General features: G+C 31.5%; 2 protein-coding genes across 2 annotated transcripts in view; both read right to left on the bottom strand.

Moving 5' to 3' along the window:
- The window catches only part of LOC140438167 (lachesin-like), a 479,820-nt gene extending 460,555 nt beyond the window's left edge, over nt 1–19,265 (bottom strand). The window contains exon 1 of the mRNA XM_072527880.1: nt 19,114–19,265. Within this exon, the coding sequence (XP_072383981.1) occupies nt 19,114–19,186 (73 nt within the window). The 5' untranslated portion in view covers nt 19,187–19,265. The remainder of the gene's footprint in view (nt 1–19,113) is intronic.
- On the bottom strand, nt 74–7,429 carry LOC140438166 (facilitated trehalose transporter Tret1-like). Its single transcript, XM_072527879.1, has 2 exons — nt 7,326–7,429; nt 74–1,538 (listed from the first exon to the last, which is right to left on the bottom strand). The coding sequence occupies exons 1-2, from the start codon at nt 7,369–7,371 to the stop codon at nt 190–192; spliced, it is 1,395 nt and encodes a 464-aa protein (XP_072383980.1). The 5' UTR covers nt 7,372–7,429; the 3' UTR covers nt 74–189.
- Nucleotides 19,266–20,485: the final 1,220 nt, after the last annotated feature.

Here is a 20,485-nt window from a genome sequence, read left to right as displayed (position 1 = left end):
TAACATTTTTTTAATTTATATTTTTAAGGATATTCCAAGTATATTATTTTTATTTTTAATATAGTTAAACACATTAATAAAAAAATATTTATTATAAATAAGAATTAGTCTAATATATACAATAGAGATACTTTATTTGCTAAGAGCAATAATAAAAATGCAATCATCAAATATGTTACAATTTAATAGTTACTGTTTGTTATAATCAATATGTTTTTGCCTTCGACTTAAAGCATTTTGTATTTCCAAAAAGCTTTTTCCTTTTGTTTCTGGTACAAAAATTGAGACAAAAATAATACTTAAGGAAGCAATTCCGCTGAATATAAAAAAAACTCCACTCATACCAAATGCCTCTCGAATAAATGGAAAAGCAGCTACGATAATTAATCCCAAACTAAGAGCACAGAAGGAACCAATGCTAACACAGATAGATTTTACATTTGTAGCAAACAGTTCTCCTCCAATAGTCCAAGGTATCGTAGAATAACCAATATTGAAAAAAACATAAAAATTAATGAGGCTTGCCAGTGGTAGCCAAAATATTGGATTGACATTGTAATTGTTACTTTGAAGGTAAAAGTACATACCCAAACATACTAAAGATACAATGCTGCCTATGGAAGATATCTGAAGAAGAATTTTTTTACCAACACGATCTATTACTATAGTTGAAACAGTGCAAAGTGCTAACTGCACAAAACCTATAATTATCGAAGCCAGGTTGGAAGGGATTATGTTTCCACTAGCGTCGAGAATTGGTTGTAAATAAAGCAAAATAAATGGAATTCCCATAAATTGTTGAAATAGAAGTAGTCCGCAACAAGCTATCAAGCCATTTCGAGTGGGAGCAATAGTTAATTCTTTCCAATTTACCTTTTGACATTTGGACGTATATACCACTTCTTGTATGTGAAGGAGTTCTTTACTAACATCAGAGTTTTTACGAATTTTTTTTAAAACTTTCTCAGCTTGATTAGTGTCATTTTTCATCATATAATAATAAGGACTTTCTGGAATGAATGGTACAAAAGTTACTAAAAATATAGTTACAGGAACTAGAAGGAAATATGCATAAGACTGAATGCTTATTAAAGGACCTATGACAAACGAACACACATGACCCACAGCATTCATAATTCCAAATATAGAACCTAAAATACCTCGATTTGAATCTTCCGATATTTCTGCTACATAACTTGGCAAAATAGCTAAAGCAATTCCACCAAAAATTCCGATTATTAATCTGGCAATCGCAAACAAATAAAATTTTGAGGCATTGGCTATTAATATGTAACATACAAAACATGGCACACTACTAAGAATTAAAGTTCTTTTGCGACCAAGTTTCTCGGCTAGTAGTCCTGATACAATAGTTCCTACAATAGATCCAATATTAGGTAAAGAAGCAATTAATGACTCTTCCACGGCTGTTATTGGTTTACCCAAAGGATTGATACTTGTATCGTTGCTGTATAGTTTTGGTATAGTCGGTGACGTCCATGAAAATAGACTGGATATATTAATGCTCAAAAAGTTTACTGAAAATCAAGAAAATTAAATTAGTAACCTAGGTCACTACAGTTGACGCTGAGTTAAAAAAATTTTTTTTTTTTGAAAAAACAAAAAACAAAATTTGTTTAATTTACTAATGTTTGTATTTTGAGAACGATTTTCGAAATGAAAATTAAAACGTCAATAAACTTACTTTAACCTTTAAGTGTGGCTTATTTCCATTTAAATAGTAATTACTTTAAAATGCCATAAGGAAATAGCTTCAGAACAATAGTAACAATTCGAAGAAAAATCAGGGAAGCCAAAGAGTTATGGATGCGAGCAAAATGTGAGGAACGAGAAAAATTGCAACGAAAACATGACGAATTTAACACACATAAGAAAATAAAAGAAGTTACAGTACACAAAAAAATACACCCATAACATTAACGAATAATGAAGGTCATGCACTATCCCTAGAAGACGAAGTAATGGAGGAATGGGAAAACTACATTAAAGCATTATTTAAGGATGATCGAGGATCACTACCTAACTTAAGTGCAAATACAGAACCATCAATCTTAAAAGCTGAAGTGGAAAAAGCCATACACCAAGCCAAAAACAACAAAGCCAGTGGACCAGATCAAATATACAGCGAATGGCTAAAATTACTCTCAAATGACAATATAAAAGAACTCACTGTACTTTTCAATCAAATATATGATACCAGTGAAATTCCATCGGACTGGTTAAAATCGATCTTTATTCCTCTACCTAAGAAACCAAACGTTAAGAAATGTAGCGATTGTAGACTCATTAGTTTAATGAGCCATGTCGTTAAAATACTGTTGCATATTCTTCTAAACCGAATTAACAACAAGTGCGAAGAAATAATTAGTCAAGAGCAGTTCGGGTTCCGGAGATGCCTTGGAACTAGAGAAGCACTATTTTCTATGCAAACACTCCTTCAACGATGTTGGGAGGTAAGAAAACCTGTATATTATATGTGCTTCATTGATTTTGAAAAGGCATTTGATCGGGTTCAGCATACCAGACTAATTAGCGCCTTGCAAAGCATCCAACTAGATGAGAAAGACATCAAACTTATTGCCAAACTTTACTGGAACCAAACAGCCATTATTATTACCAACAACAGAGAATCAAAGCCAATCAGTATTGAACGAGGCGTAAGACAGGGCTGTGTACTGTCTCCTATCCTCTTTAACGTGTATTCTGAGAATCTATTTACGGATCAAAGATCAAAAAGGAATTATCATAGGAGGAGAAATAATTAACAATATACGGTACGCCGACGATACTGTGATTCTAGCTGAAAACATCGACGATCTGTAGGAGCTAATCAATAGAGTTGACATGGAATGCACAAATTGTAGACTGTCGATAAATATCGATAAAACTAAATACATGGTGATCAGTAAAGTGGATATCGGCGCAACCCAACTGATATTAAACCAACAACCGCTGCAGAGAGTTCAGAGATTCAAATACCTTGGATGTTGGATTACCCAAAATCTGGATCCATCCTTCGAAATTCGATGTAGAATTGAACAGGCAAGAAACTCATTTCAAAAATTCAAGCCTCTATTATCCAATAACTCATTAAATTTGGAAATCCGTGAAAAGTTTACAAGATGTTACGTGTGGTCTGTACTTTTGTATGGATGTGAAACTTGGACTTTAAACGCCGATATCATGAAAAAAATCGAGGCGTTTGAGATGTGGTTGTATCGAAGGATACTAAAAATTCCATGGACTAGCAGAACCAGAAACGAAGAAGTTCTTCGAAGAATGGGACATCAACGAACTCTATTAAATATTATTAAGAGACGTAAACTAGAATATCTTGGACATATAATCAGAGGACCAAGATATGAGTTCCTTCGGCTAATTCTCAACGGTAAAATCGAAGGAAAGAAATGGATAGGACGGAAGAAACTCTCTTGGTTGAGGAATTTGCGGTAGTGGACAGGTTTGACAGCGGACCAATTGCTACACGTAGCGCAAGACCGAGATCAGTATAACAATATTATAAGTACGGTAGTCGCCGACGTTCCGTAGGGATATGGCACTCTAAGAAGAATAGTAACAATAGACGGCGAAAAGCCTAACCATCTCCGTTTCGCAGATGGCATTGTCCTTATCACAGATAGTTTAGGAGAAGCTACATATATGTTAAATGAATTGGACTTTGCATGTTCAGAAAAAGTGGTAGAAAAAAGTGGTGATATACGTATTTTGGTCAATAAATAAGAATCACGCAGGGATAACCAAGCATGCGAACTCCAAAGACGAATTACTTTAGTAAGCAGCCTTTGGAAAACTGCGAGACACACTTAGGGCCAACATACCATTTAGCCTCAAAAGAAAAGTATTTGACCAATGCGTATTACTGGTCATGACCTATGGGTCATGACTCTAACCAAGACTTCGGCTTTAAAATTGAGAGTGTCACAGAGACGAATGGAACGGTCTATGCTGGGAGTGACTTTGCGGGACCGAATAAAAAACAAAGGTCTGCGAAGAAGGATGTGTATTGCTAATGTTGTAGACCGCATAGCGGAACTGAAATGGAACTGGTCAGGCTAAGTAGCGGGAATGCATGACTCACGATGGAGAAGCAAAATTACAAATTGGAGACCAATAGCAGACAAACGTAGTCGAGGAAGACCACCTACACGTTAGGCTGAAGACATCAGATGTATCATAAAAAAATGGCAACAAAGAGCACAAAATAGGTAAAAATGGAGAAGTATAAGGGAGAGGCCTATGTCCAGCAGTGTCTGGAGATGATGATGATATTTTTGGATAACAGATTAATTTGGAAAATTGTGATTTGGTGTATATAGGATTGGTACACATAACAATCACAAAATAGATGAAGATATGTTTAGCAACGAATAACAGATAAAATGCGAGAGAAAATGTAATGAATATTGCGCAGTCAAAAAGAATAATAAATGCATGTTACAAAAACATTATTCCTTAGACGTTGTTTATGGCAGGTAAAGTTTAAAAAAAGATACATTTATTAATGAATACATTAGTGGAGGTTTAGGTATGGAATTGATAATAGGATCAAGGAATAGAAAGAGCAGAAGAAGGAACATATAAAGACTAGAAGAGCAGCACCAAAAAAGACATAATGGGAAACGTTTAAATGAGACATATCTTTGAAGGGTACTAAAATTGGTATGATTAAATAAATATATGCAGAAATGTAATTTGGATATAAATCTCCATTTAATGATCCAAAAAAATCTATCTTGATAAAAAAATGTTAATTTAAGTAACGTTTTTATTAATATGGCTCAAGACAATGTTATCTGTACGATGAAGTGTGCATTGGTGTACGCCGATAAAGTATGGCCTTTAACGAACATTCAAGAAAAGAAAAAGGAGGTGGCTAAAATGAAAATATTATGGTTAATGCTAAATGAGACTAGAAGGAACAGAATCAGGAACGACTTGATTAAGAAAATACTTAGTATGACTACAGTTTAAAAAAATATTTAAGAACAAAGACTTCAATGGTTTGATCAAGTCAGTAGAAATGAAAATTATGTGGAACGAAGGATAGAGTTGTTAGAAATTGATAGAAAGAGAGGTAGTTGAAACCTGAGGAGAAGATGAAAGAAGTGTGTGGCAGAGGACTTGAGAGAGAAATATTAGGTGAAGAAGATACGATGGACGAGAATAAGTGGCGAAGAAATAAAAGAAACATCGACCGCAGTAAAGGGAGAGGATAGGGAAGATAAAGAAGAAGACAAATTCCAAATTATCAGAGGAAGATAATTAATTAGCTAAGTTATATTTTTAAATGGTACAAGATAGAGTTATTTACATCCCTTATTACTATGTTTTAACAAATAATAAACTAATTGAAATTATAACATTAACAGAAGAACAACAAGGTAGTAGGTCGAGAATATAATACACTAACGCTATATTTATACTGAGCCAAATGCAAGAGAAATAATTAGAATAGAGCAAACCGGCATATCTATGTTTCGTGGACCTTAAGAAGGTATTTGACACAATAAAATTAAAAGTAAAAAAGGAGAACTAACTGTCCCAATTTAAGCTTAAAATGTGATAAAACAGGAAAATTACCTGAGTCCTCTATTGTTCAACCTGAGTATGGAAGAAGAAAGAAAAGACAAAACTTATGGTTGTCAGCAAAACGGAGTTACAACCAACGAACATCAGAGCGTATGGAATAGAGTTAGAAAGAGTCCACAATATTACCTACTTGGGTGCAAATGTTAACGATAACTGGGATATAAATAAAGAAATAAGAATACGCATTGAAAAAGCCAGAGCCGCCTTCTATAAATTAAAGAAAATTCTAATTAATAGAGATATTACGTTGAACCTTAAAGTCAGATTAATACGCTGCTACATATTCTCCACATTGCTGTATGGTATGGAGAGCTGGACCCTTACAGAGGCATAATTGAAAAACTTAGACGCCTTTGAGATATGGATTTATCGAAGAGTATTGCGGATAAGTTGGGTTAATCGAATAAGAAATGAACTAGTTTTATATCGAATGAAAAAGAGCACAGCAATAACAAAAAAGATAAAAATTCAAAAGTTACAATATTTCGGTCATGTAATGAGACATCCAGAGAGGTATAATCTTCTACACCTCATAATACAGGGTAAGATCGCCGGAAGGAGAGGCCCAGGCCAACGAAGAACATCCTGACTCCGAAATCTCCGAGAATGGTATCAAGGGACCACCGCTAATTTATTTAGAGCCGCCGTAAACAAAGTTATTATTGCCAATATGATCGCCAACGTTCGATAATCGGACAGGGTACTGAAAGAAGAAGAAGATCCAATTATTGTACGCAAAAGAGATATCTCTAGGAATAATTAAAACGATCAACAATATCTACCAAATAACACAATAAAAGTAAAAGTAAAAAAGAGGAACTGACTGACCCGATTAAGGTTGGCAATGTTATAAGACAGGGAGATTACCTGAGTATTCTATTGTTAAACCTGACTATAAAAAAAATAATAAAAAAATAAGAACTAAAAAAAGATATCAAATGAGAAACAACTTAAAATAATCTGCTATGAACATGACGCCATACTACTCTCTCAATGTAAATATGATTTTCAAAGTATGCTGCACTAATTTAGTATAACCGCTAGAAAATTTAAAGTGTTAATTATCCCAAAATAAAAAAATGCGTGGTTAGAACAGCCAATTTACTAAGATGTGAATTATAGCTAAAAGGTCAGATAATAGAAGTTATAAAGTTTAAACATATAGGTTCGAAACAGAAGTGGAAGGTCAAGAAAGAAATTAAAGGCAGAATGTACAAAACAGTCATCAGAATAATAATGACATTTGTCTCAGAAATATAACCTGAAGAGAGAGGACAAAAAGAATCTTAGAAACAGCAGAGATAAAAACTTACAGAAAAATTTACGGTAAGACACTATGGGACAGCGCTAGAAGTACAAATATACGACCAAGATGCAAGGTGGAGAACATCAAGGACTGAGTAAGAAGAATGGAACGAGTGTGAAGGCGGCAAAAGACGGTTCCTTAATAGAAAGACGGTTTCTTAATAGAAAAGCGGTTCCTTAATAGAAAAACGATCGGTAGGAAGACCACGAAAACGATTAAACGACAACTTAATAGAGGCACATTTAAAAAACCGACAGTCATGTCTACATATATAAAAGAAGAAGAAAAAGAAGAAGAGAAGTTACTACGTTTCCATTTATTTTATTTTTAATTTAAATTTTGTTTTAGTTTTATTCCATCTGGCTTTTGCAATTATTGTTTACCTCACCTGAAAGTACTGCCCAATATAGAAAGTAATTCGATTTCTGAGACATTATCACAACTACTTATTACCACTATAGTAAGAATGTTTTAATTGTCCTTACCTTTAAATATCTACCAAATTATTTGGAAAAGATAAGAAACTGATGAGTATTAATTTGGACAGGCGAAAAAATGGTATACGTCAAATAAATGCTTCCGGCGGTTGTTTTAAAATTAAGTACTGTTGTGTCTGGTAACAAAAATCTTATATCAAATAAGAGTTTTAATTTTAACAAATGTAGTTATGACGCAATATTGGCGTTTAACAAGAACAAATATTAATCTTGGAATTTACTTAATCAAAATAAATGAAAGTTAACAAATCAAAGGAATTATAAAAGTCAAAATATACTTAATATTGAAATACCATTGTTTACATAATAAATAAATTAACATATAGAATAAATATTATTTTTATATGGAATTAAGTCGCAATTGAATTGTAATGAAAATTACATTTTTAATTGTTTAACGATTCGATTTCCACTCCGGAAATCGTTTTTAAAAATGACTATTTTAGAAAATTCTGTGAAAGTGAATAACCAACCATGTTTAGTAGGTTATGTTTTTTTTTTCAAAATTGGGCTGCTTTTATTTGAAGATTGAAAAAATCTGATGATGGTGTGTTTACCCACGGAATATCAAATTCTGACTGGTTTGTGTGTTTTTTTAGTATTGTTTGTTTTTTCAAAGTATGTTTACACACCCAATACATCCTTAAAATTTAAATTCAAGCCCATTACTTCGTCATATACTGCGGAGTTGTTTGCAATATTACAAGCACTTATCCACATAAAAGAGTCAAAACAGTCCCCGTCTCTCATAATAACCGTTTTACTAAGCTCACTTCACACTATCAAACGTTTATATACCAATAATCCAATTGCCTCACATATCAAATCAGAAATAGAGATTCTAAAGAATAATAAGATCACTGTTGACTTCATGTTTGTTCCATCACATTCAGGTACACAAGGAAATGAAGAAGCAGATGAACTAGCACGCTTAGCATCCTTCAGCCAGGACTCCATTCTTATTAATGAGGTTTCTTCAGATGGCTTTAAGTCAGAAATAAAACATAAAGTGTTAAGTGCGTGGCAAAATAAGTGGAGTGCATCACAAAATAAACTCAAGGAAATCAAACAATTAGTGAAACCATGGTTCCAACCAACAGCGAATAGACAGGACCAAGTGAGAATAACACGTTTGCGACTAGGACACAGTAACTTTACACATAAACACCTCTTTACGCGAACTGTGCCGCCAATGTGTGAAAATTGTCAAGTAACACTCACCGTGAAGCATATACTAACTCAGTGCAAAACATATGAAGCAGCAAGAAAGAAGCACACTATACCAAATAATATAAAGGAAGCCCTAGGAAAAAACATGAACATTAAAAACACAATAAGTTATCTTAAAGACTCAGGACTGTATCAATTATTGTAATTTTTTATAACTTCACCAGTATTATATATTTAGGTCGCTAATAACCCTGGTGGTTACAGCGTAAATAAATAAAAAAAAAGTATGTTTACGTAGATTAAGTGATTGTGTATTTTGTATTGCATATGTATTGTGTATAAATTGTGGATAATATGTGTCCAACCTTTATATTAATATGCTATTGTTGATATATTCTTGTTGTTGATTTCTATTTTAATTTATTATTTGTAACAAAGGCCTACTTTATTCTGCTGATGGGTTTGTTACTCATTTTTCTTTGTTAAGTAGGAAATAAGCTGCTTCTTTGGCTTTTTCCTTTTTCATGTCTGTCTTTATTACCATTAATGCATCCTTTCATTGTACTCCGTGCTCGTTGTTCCAGCTATGTTTACATGTGACAGAAAAATTTGTGTAGTAATGATATTAATTAAAGAACTTGTAAGCTTATTCAAAAAAGATTTATACAATGCAAATATATTTAAATAAACATAATGTTCTATCTATAGCGAGCAGTTACAAAGAGTCAAATAATCATATATACAGATGCGTCTAAATCTTCAGATGGAACCGGATACGCTCTTTTTTGTATACCATAGTATACCAAGTAACGCTTTCTTATAGTACCACCTAGGTTAACTCAGTTAACCTTAGACTCCAGCATAGATCAGAGGTAATGTAAGTCGACAAAATCTCACCAGCTCCGGGGGGTCATGTTAGACGCCCCCATTTTTAGTTTTTATTAATTAGCGAAGTTAATTGTATTTAATGTAATGCAATAGCGGTCTATTGCATTTACCTTTGTAAATTTCATGAGGATTGTTTTTGTTACTGATGTCCTTCCAGTGTTTTTCTGTGGCCAAACAATGTTTTTTTAACAACTTTTTATTAAACTGATGATGGAATGATTCAATTTCGAAAAGATCTTCTTTAAAATAAAAGTTTTAAGCTTTTAATAAGCATTTTTTATACCTTGATACACACGAACACCACATGCTTTGTATTCAACAGGTATACTAGCCAATCCTGGATATCTATACTTCATTGTTTTGTTCCAGTTTCACTTTTAATTTATTAAAATGTTAAATAGCAGCTCCTTGGAATATAATATATTTATTATCACTTGACTCTGTAGATGTATGTAACTCTTAAATTAACTTTTTAAAAGACAGCAAATTATCATTATAATTCTCTAAAAATTTTTAAGTTAATTTTGTTACCTTTGTTTTAAACCATTTGTATAACTTCCTCCTCTCCGTGACCTAGTGTTGATGTGTCTTATATAAAGCAATGCCTTAATAGCTTTCTAGGCGAGAAGATTATGTCCCTGTTCTCCTAATGTTGATTTAAGCTTAACTTTGTCTTAGGACATTTAGGTAAATTATAATAAGCAAAAAAATAATATTTTCTGTGATACTTTTAATGACCAAACGTGTGCCTTTGTATATTCTGGGTGGATTTAAATTGCGTAGAAGAATAATTGGTGAACCAAGTTTTAACTGAAGGTTGTATGGGGCATCCCTGGTATATCCAGGGAATTTATTATGTACAGATTCGTCTTCATTAACAACACTGTCGATTGATTTAAAAGATATCAAATCACCTGGTAAAAACTGTTGAATCTCCAAGTTAATTTCGTCAAATCAACATTTTTCTCCGCCAAAATATTGCACGCTCACTAAGCCAATTATGAGTCAAGTAATTATTCAATATAGCTGGAGAAAACTGTCAATTAATTTATGTTTAATCTCAACAAAAGTGCAAAAATCATCTGGAAGTTTGGTGCATTGTATATTAGGATATAGTTTTATTTTGCCGTTTCCAATTTAAGCATGCATTATTCTCATCCGCATATCTTGATAAAGCAATAACCGGTAATGTTTGTCGAAAGTCAGCAGCAGAAAGTACTGCTGAACAGTTTCTCGTTGCCGTTTAAATCTTGCACACTTCTATGTAATGCTTCGAGTGAATATTTGCGAGCCATAGTACATTTATCTTGGATAATAACTGAACTCATTTGCAATATAGTAACCATTTCACTTCTTTACACATTGCACTTGAATTGCTATGAAGTCTAATGGCAGTTTGCTAACGTCTAACCAGAATAACCAATTTTAAAGGTTCTGGTGGAGTGGTAAGAGGTGACAACAAAACTTTTGCTGATGCGCAACAGATGTCAAGTGGTTTATTGCGAAACTTCAATGCCTGAAAATACAGGCATACTGTGTCCATTGCACCAATAGCAGTTTTAGAATGCGCAGAATAATTAATGTGTGGGGCATATTCAAATTCAACACGAACAAATGAAATATGTGTAAATGAACGGTTAATTTACTGTTTTCCTCGTTTTTGTGTTCTGGATGTAGCTATATTGAGATTCTCGGACACGGTTCTCTTCTAACCCCATTCTCTGATCTTAATTTATTTGAGTAGTTTGTACGTCCGATGTCTTAGTCTTTACAATTCGTGTACGTCTTGTGGCTTGGCTACATTTATTGTTGAGAATTGATTGTCTTCGGGGCATTTTATTAAAATGATAATTTATATGCTTTAAAACAATTATTTAAAAAAATAATTGAATAAAATCAAGATAAGTATAAAAATAAACTAAGTAAACCACCTGTTTTTTTATTTTATTCTAATATTTTATAGACTGTTATGTCAATAAACGTTACCTAAAACTTAATTTAAATTTTCGTACTCTTATTATTAATATATAAAATTACACACGGTAAAATGATAATAAAATCAAAACATTATGTTTACTCGGGTCACTAATCTCACTCACAACTCTCTTTAGTTAATTTAGCAATTTTTTTGTGAAATTAGTTACATTTTGACATACTGGAAGTGCCTGTAAACTAACAATTATCTACTACTAACACATACAAAATAAAATTGCGTGAAACATTAAATCAAAATTTTAATGTTAATATTTTTGAAATTGTATAATGTTTGTATTTACAAATAGAAAGATAACTATTTACAAAATAGCTTTTGGACCATCACTTTTTTTTTATGTATAGCAAAGAAATTAATAAATAAAATAAAACTTTAAAACTAATTACCGCCAATCAAAATTTATTTATTTACACCATATAATATATTGATCAAATGAACAAATAATAAAATCACAAAACAGTGTTGGCTGCTTTTCAATTAATAATGAAATTCATTAAGACTCCTTACTTTGAATGTTAGATGTTAATATTAATTAAGACTTAATTTTATTCTTTACTTTTAGAAAATATTATTAAGTGAAATGATACCTCAGGATTGCTTAACATCAGCTGTAAGTTGCCTACATTTGGCGCAACTTATTGACTGTAAATTATCATAACTTTTTTTTATAAAATATACTTTTTTATAGTTTTAATTTTATGGATTTAGTAGACTCAATTAGTTTTAAACATTCTTTTAACATTCTTAGTTGATTCTGATATTTAAGTTTATTTAGAATTGTTAGATTAAATTTATAACAATTAATATGTAATCAATTTATGCACAAACTTAAATTTTTAACTTTATTGCAGAAAAAATGTTGAAAAGTATTTTTTTATTGTAAATAAACAATATTGAACAGTTTGAACTTATTTTTTATTTTAAACATATTAAATATTTCATTACCTATATTAAATATTAATATTCTGGTATAGATCAGTATTTATAACTGTTTGTATGGGAAAATAAAACTGCTTTTACTATTTTCCTTACAATTTAATCATATTTTCTCGAGTTTAAATGAAACCAAAAAAAAAAATAAATAGAGGTAAAGTTTGCTAAACGTCGCTTTATAATAATAGCGTTTATAATAATAATAATAGCGGTTATTGTCCAACAGAATCCATTTATAGGACAAAATACAATACTAAAGTTAAATGATATATTAATAATTCATAAGTACTAACTAAATAACACATTTTTCGAGTATTTTACCTTAACATAAAGAAACTACTCAATCACCTAGGTACATCTCAGCCATCCTAGTAAGCTGCTTTAAACTGCAGTGAAATATATCGCAGTAAGCACTTAAGGAATTATAATAGTTGCACATGAGAAATAGAGGACAATTTAACATAAGATTAGTTCTAGCTTGTGTATTTCTGAACGTAATCGAATTTCTCACTGGATAAGATGGAACATTAAAATTTATTTGTCGAAGAATATCAGGGCAGTCAATGAGATTATGTAGTAGCTTGTACAGGAATATTAGGGAGGCATTAATTCGTCTAGATTCTAATGATACTACGTCCAAACCGCTACACAACTCACTATTGCTAATGCCCCTCTTGGGATATATGCCGTTAATTTTGAAAGACAAAATTTTTAAAAATTTACGCTGCACCTGCTCTATAAGTTGGATATGTACATCATAAAAAGGTGACCAAATGACAGAGGCATATTCCAGTTTACAGCGTACAAAAGTGTAATAAAGTAATTTAATTGCCTTAATATTAGTGAGATTTCGACTATTTCTAATTATGAATCCATAAGATTTAAGTGCTTCTTTAACCTTTAAATTTACATGTTCAACAAAGGTGAGTTTATAATCAAATGTAACTCCAAGGTCTTTAATTTTATTTAAACGTTCAAGTTCATTGCCATTGATAATATAAGGATGGTATAAATTAGACTGTTTCCTAGAATAACTAACTACTTTGCACTTATTGGCATTAAGATTCAAATGATTTGCATTACACCATTCATGTACACGATTCAGTTCACTCTGCAAAAAATGACAATCATTAAGGTCACTTATCAATGAATAAATCTTTAAATCATCGGCATAACATAAACATGGTGCAGAAATTGATTCACACAGATCATTAATAAATAACAAGAACAATAATGGACCTATATTCGAACCTTGTGGAACCCCTGAAGAAGCTAGGTACTTTTCCGATTTGTAACCATTATAAGCAACAAACTGCGTTCTATTTGACAAGTAAGACCTCATAAAAGTCACGGCATCCTCAGAAAGACCAAAGAGACACAATTTAGAAAGTAATACGCCGTGGTGAATTCTGTCGAACGCCTTCGTAAAGTCAGTATATATGACGTCAACTTGACTTCTATTATCTAGAGCCGCTGAGATATATTGTGTGACCATTAATAAGTTTGTCACAGTGGACCGGTTGGAGACAAAACCATGTTGATATTGAGACAGCTGATTACGAGTGCGTGAGTAAATACGATTATAAAAAACTATTTCAAAGACTTTCGATAGATTGCAAATAATGGAAATTGGTCTGTAGTTTTCTACCTGACCCTTTTCACCAGTTTTGAATATTGGGCACACTTTTGACTCCTTCCAGAGACTCGGATATTCCCTGTTAAGAAGACATAAATTAAAAATTTTTAATAGTGGCACAGTTAAGGCACCTATGCAATCCTTAACCAAAAAGGATGGAATAATATCAGGTCCACACGTCATTTTGTCTTTCAATTTCTTACTAGCCAAAATTATCTCAGACTCTAAAATAGGATAAAAATTTAAGTAATCTGCGTTAATTGAGGAAGAACTAGCCTTGAAATTTAATATCTGATAACAGAAAAACACTCTTGAAAATTTCTGCAAACATATTCACAATATTTTGTGGGTCGGAGGTAGTAATGTCATTATATTTCATCACACCAGGAATTCTTGAACTATTATTTTTTGAATTTACGTACGACCAAAACTTCTTGGGGTTGATGGATAAAGCAATTTGGATATTCTCGACATATACATTGTAGGCCAAACTGATTTTTGATTTGACAAGGTGTCTTAACCGTTGAAACTCAAGCAAATCACACTGATTTTTGAATAGTTTAAACTTTTTTCTAAACGTTGCTTTTAATTTGATGTTGTGAATGATATCAGCATCGAACCAGGGTGGGTATTTATGGCTAAAGTTTTTGTAAACTGGAATATACTTATTGAACACACAAAAAATTTTATCATAAAAGTTATTTAAAGTTTCATTAACGTCATTAGAAGTATCCAGAGAGTTCCAATCCGTTTCATACAGTTCTCGATATAAAGCAGGAAAATTTGCTTTTTTAAAGTTGTAAGTTAATTGCTCCAAACCATACCTAAATTTAGGCTCTTTTACAAATATATCCGTAAATGTTATTAGAAGAGCTGGGTGATGAGAGTCTTCATAGACCAAAGGTGAGTCATCATGCTTCACTTCACAACTGAAATGCGATAAGCTTTATGTTTAAATATAGATTAAATTAACTACCACTGTAAAGGTAGAGTTGTATAAACATTTTGTATAAGACTATAATGTCTATTAGACCTTCCTGGGCCTTCAAATCAATATTTTTGAATTAAAATTAGCCAAATCGACTCAGTCGTTCTCGATTTATTATATAAAAAGCTATAAATATATGAAATGATGTTTGTTAAACGTCATTTTGTGTTTGTACATAGATCAAATGAACTAAAACTGTAGAGGTGAAGTCGTAGAAAAAATTTTAAATTTACAATTAAAAAAAAATAAGGATCATTTCTAAAGATAAAAAATATCCTATATAATAATAATAGTAATTTATTCAACAATAATACAAAATTTGTTTGAATAATTAAAAATATGTGAATAAATTAACCCGAAGGTCTCCGAGAGGTGTGGGAACACCTGTTTCGGTAAATGTAACATACACTAAATAAAAATACAATATATTATACTAAACTATAAATATATATATATATATAAGATAAAATTTAACCATAAAAACAAGTAGGTTGAAAATTTAGATACAACAATCAAAGATGTATAACAAAATTAAACTTAGATACTAATAAGTATTTAACGAGATCTGCAAATACACAAATTATGTTCTGGTAAATATGCTAAATAAAATAAACAATACAATGTATACAATACAATAATATATACTGCTTTTTGAATCATAAATAACCATAATTAAAATTTTAGTAGAAACCCTTGGTATGAATACAGTACTTATGTATTAATCAATGAGTTAACAAGATTTTTGAAAGGACAAAAGTGTAAACACAGATGCTTCAGTAAATATGATACATAAACACATTAAATAAAACAAAAATTTTTTTTTTTTTTTTAAGAAAGTTTAAGTGAATATGGCTTTATAACTTATGCTACTATAATGATATTACAAAAATGTCTTGTCTGTTCCATGAGATATGATCTTAATTTATTTTTAAAGAGAAAGACATTCTTCATATTTTTAATATCAAGGGGAATATGATTGTATATTTTAGGGGCCAAAAATAAGAAAAATCGTTGACAGAAAGATTTCGTCATTTTTGGAGCCATATAGAGGTGCTTGCCTCTAGTATGATATCCATGTGAAGGGAAGTTGCTTTTAACTTTCATGGTGTGATATTTTACAGATATACAAAGAAAGTATAACTGCTTTAAGTCAAATATTTTGCTCTCCTTATATAGTCTATCTGTAGAACAAGTGTAGGGTTTAGCCATAATGATCCTCAGAAATCTTCTTTGCATGATTTCTAGTGGGAGAATGTGAGTTTTTAAAGCGCTTCCCCAGGCCAGTATACCATAACGGAGATGACTTTCTACTAATTTGTAATATAGTGTGCGAAGGTATATATCCGGTATGTGTTTTTTTAGGTGCTTAAATTTATAGAGGATAAACTGTAACTTTTTAATAACGTATTTAATGTGACAATCCCATTTTAAGTGTGTGTCTATTATAACACCTAAATATTTAACATTCGTTAATGGTTTGATGCAAAAATTGTGTTTATTATGTGCTATTCGAAGAGGTTCGAATATATCAATATTCGGGGTATAGTTAGAAATTGGTAAGTAAACAGTCTTTTTAAAATTTATTGTAAGTATTTTAAAATCAAACCAGTCTTTTATGAATTGTAGATCAGTTTCTGCTTTTATTTTTAAGTCATACCAGTTATCAGCTTCATAAACAATAGCCGTGTCATCGGCAAACCCAATTATATGCCCTGTACTTTGCAATGAAAATAAACCATTTATATATAGATTAAATAAGACAGGTCCTAACACTGGTCCCTGTGGCACTCCATACATTATATCTCTTTGTCCGCTTGTTGTTTCGGAAACCCTTACTACCTGCTGCCTCTCAGAGAGGTAACTTCTGAATAGTTGAAGACAGTTGCCTCTTATACCAACTTTCTCTAAGGTTTGTAAGAGTTTACTATGACTGACAGTATCAAAAGCTTTGGCCAAATCTAGAAATACACATAAGCAAACTTTATTATTATTGAGAGCTTCATACACTTTTGATGTTAGATTCAAAACGGCTTCTTGTGTGGAAGTATTTAGCTTAAAACCAAATTGGTTAGCAAAAAATCAATTATACTTTTTAATGTATGCTGTAAGTCTATTATTCAGTAATAATTCAAATATTTTAGACATGTGTGGAATAAGCGATATAGGTCGGTAGTTTAAAGCAAGAGTTTTGTCTTCACTTTTGTATATTGGTATGACTACTGCTGTTTTGAAGGCTTTGGGCCATATTCCTGCTTCCATACATATATTGAAAATGTGAACCAATGGTTCAAGTATGTATGGTGAAATTGTTTTCAAACATTCTGAATTAATATCGTCAATGTCAGTTGCTTTTTTACTTTTCAGTTGATTTATTATTGTTTTCATTTCCATTTCACTATATTCTAAGCTAAACCAAAATATACACTTTCACAAAATTTTATTGCAATCGGTTCAGTGGTTTTTGAATATTAGCCTGGACAAATACCGTGACATGAAATTTTTATATGTAAAGATAATACTGTCTATGCAAAAAACTTTTAGGAGATCACATTTGAATTCAGTGCAACAAAAACATTAGGAGAAGTATATTCCATTTTCGAAGTCCTAGGTTTGTCAATCTATGTTATTAAGAACTAGAAAATCTTAAGATTAAAGTATTATTGAGATTATGAAACCATATGAAATTACTAAATTCATCTACTTTGTATTTACTATTATTAAATTACACATAGAGTAATATTGACAAGAGTAGAAAAATGTGTAAGCATTAAGATGAATAATGAAAAACCTTAAACTCTGAGTACATAATAGAATTATGGGAAAAAATTGCATACAGTTTTCGAAATTACAATTATACAAATACAAATTAGTTACCTAAATTTGAATTACAACGTTACACGGCACAAGTAAAAATTAGAAAGATAGTAGAAAGAAGTCCAGATATAGCTTTAAATAGTAAGTAGAATATTTTTCAACAAGAATATAAAAGATTTTTTAAAAGATTTAAAAAAACACAACAAAATACGATATATTATCAATAATACAACAAACGACGAAAACAACAATATATTATCTAAATAATAACAGGAACAAAACACTAGCTTCTCTCAGTTATCAAGTAAGAAAAATAAAAAAATGTAGCGTTACAACAAAATGAGTTTCATAACCTCACAATTTAAGATAGCAGTTTAATTGCTCGTACAACAAACTCTTTAGAACAGTGGACTGAATATAAAAAATGATGCTGTTCGCTAATCTTTGATATTAAATAGCACAGAAACTGTTAGGTTGTTCTAAGGAAGAATGAAAAAAAGCTTTCTATGAATTATTAGAAGACATACAAAGATATATTGTATCAGAAGAGAATATAATAAAACTTAATTTTAATGAACGCGTGGGACAATCCGAAAAAGGATATGAAGCAATGCATTGGGAGTTTAAATTTTAAACCAGAAATGATGCTGGATATGATATGTTAGAATAAGGAACAATATTCCATGCATATTAACAGGAACAAAATACTAGATTCTATAGGTTATCAAGTTAAAAAAAGGGGAATATGTAACATTACAACCAGACGAGTCTTATGTCTACACAATCTCAATTTAATAATTGTTCGTTGGACAAACTTTATAGAAGAGAATTAAATAGAATCCACAAATATGTTATTCTCATATCTTCGAAAAAAGTCAGTACAAAAAATACATCAAATTTCTTACAGGTTTATAATTACTTTCAATTACTTTATTTTGACTCGGGAAACTATTTCTGGTTTGACCAACTGGTGAAATAATTTTAAGAAGATCACAAACAATACACAAAACATTCATTGAAAAAAATTTCTTGTCACTTATTTCGCATAGAAAAGCTTTAAAATTAGGTTAGAAATAAAGAAACATTTTTATAAATGTTGCACTTAATCAAAAATACTAACCGATATGTTGGTATAAAAACTTTTTAAAACTTTCTACACAATTTTCTTTGAGACTAATTTTCAATATAGTTACAAGTCTAGCATAAATTATTACTTAAGTGCATGCCAACGCCAATTTAACGTGAATAAATGCATACCTAGAGGAGAAGACATCGTTGCCGAAACTAGCGCGAACACGAAAAGCACCACATTTCCACGTGAGTTTGCCATGGAGTTGTACGAATATCTCTTGCCGCATGTCGACTGACGCTAAAAACGGCGCGTCTTTCAGCCGACGCGACGGCCGTAATGTTTGGTTCCGGAACGGCTGTTGCTCTGCGCACGCTCTAAATTTTGATTTCTTAAAAGGATAGGTTACACTCTTATTAATTTACTAGGTATGATAGGACGCAGGCTGAACGCAAATTTCGAGCTTCGCTGCATACCGAACTTTTTCTAGTAATATATTTCCACGTTCTTTTTGGATTTTAATGCTCTTAATTTTTGTATATTGCTTTTTGAAGTTGAGTTTCAAGGTTTCTGATGCGCGCTATGGAAAAAGAGCTCCGGTATTTGATAGTGCAAAGCAGAGTTTTCCTTTAAATAAAACACAAATTAAGTTACTTGGAATGGAAACTTTAACTTTGAAAATGATATTTTTAAATTTACTTTTTTGTAAATTTAATTATCTATTTTAAATATTAAATAAATATAATGTTTAAAAACACATGGTTTCGATTACGACCCCGTACACTGTATACCTGGAGGTCACTACAGGATAATTAACAAAGTTGCATTAGAAAGCAGATCGACTTTATAATAACCAATATAAGACTCAGAAATTCCATTATAAGCGTCAAGACACCCTGGAGCAGATGTCTTATCAGCAGAACCACAAACAAACACACTTTACCGGTTAATTGACAAAAACAATAAATCTATTAATAACATAATTAAAATAAAACTTCTTCTTTCTCTTTATAAGCAATTCTGCTTGTTCATTGGCGGATTATTAGCTCTATGGAAGGTTGTCCCTCCATCTTTGGATTTGGATCTTTGGATCTTTGGAGTGGTGACTTATCTCTTTATATTTTGCTATTTTGACGACACGGGTCTCCTCTATTCTGCTTATTCTGCGTATTCTGCTTACATTTTCCTCTAATGTCTTCACTTCTCTTTCGATCTCTCAGCGTATTTCATGTAATTCTTCTCAGTACTGTCATTTCTGCTGTTTTGAGTAGCCTTTGATTTGTGGCTGTGTCGGGTCTTGTTTCTGAGGCATATGTCATTATTAGTCTTACGCTGGCTTTATAAATTCTTGATTTCATCTTAGTGTTAATGTGTCTTTGTTGTGAAATAGAACTAATATGGACTAAATATAGTCCAGAAACTCCCCTGACAAACGAAGAACAAAGATTTCTCAGATAATTTTAAGACAACCCAATTCACCTAATTTAAAAATACTTCCTAAGGCTAAGCACATAGTGGAGCGATGAGGAGACCATAAGAGGAAAACGGCGAGATCATCGC

The sequence above is a fragment of the Diabrotica undecimpunctata genome, chromosome 4 (assembly GCF_040954645.1).
Source record: "Diabrotica undecimpunctata isolate CICGRU chromosome 4, icDiaUnde3, whole genome shotgun sequence".
Taxonomy (NCBI): Eukaryota; Metazoa; Arthropoda; class Insecta; order Coleoptera; family Chrysomelidae; genus Diabrotica; species Diabrotica undecimpunctata.
This window is presented reverse-complemented; position numbering and strand designations above follow the sequence as displayed.

What these genes read in the sequence shown, in the direction of transcription:
- LOC140438166 (XM_072527879.1), bottom strand. Translation starts at nt 7,371, where the DNA reads ATGTCTCAGAAATCGAATTACTTTCTATATTGGGCAGTACTTTCAG. An exon ending in ATATTGGGCAGTACTTTCAG is followed by an intron (nt 1,539 to 7,325) that starts GTGAGGTAAACA and finishes CTTGATTTTCAG; the next exon opens with TAAACTTTTTGAGCATTAAT.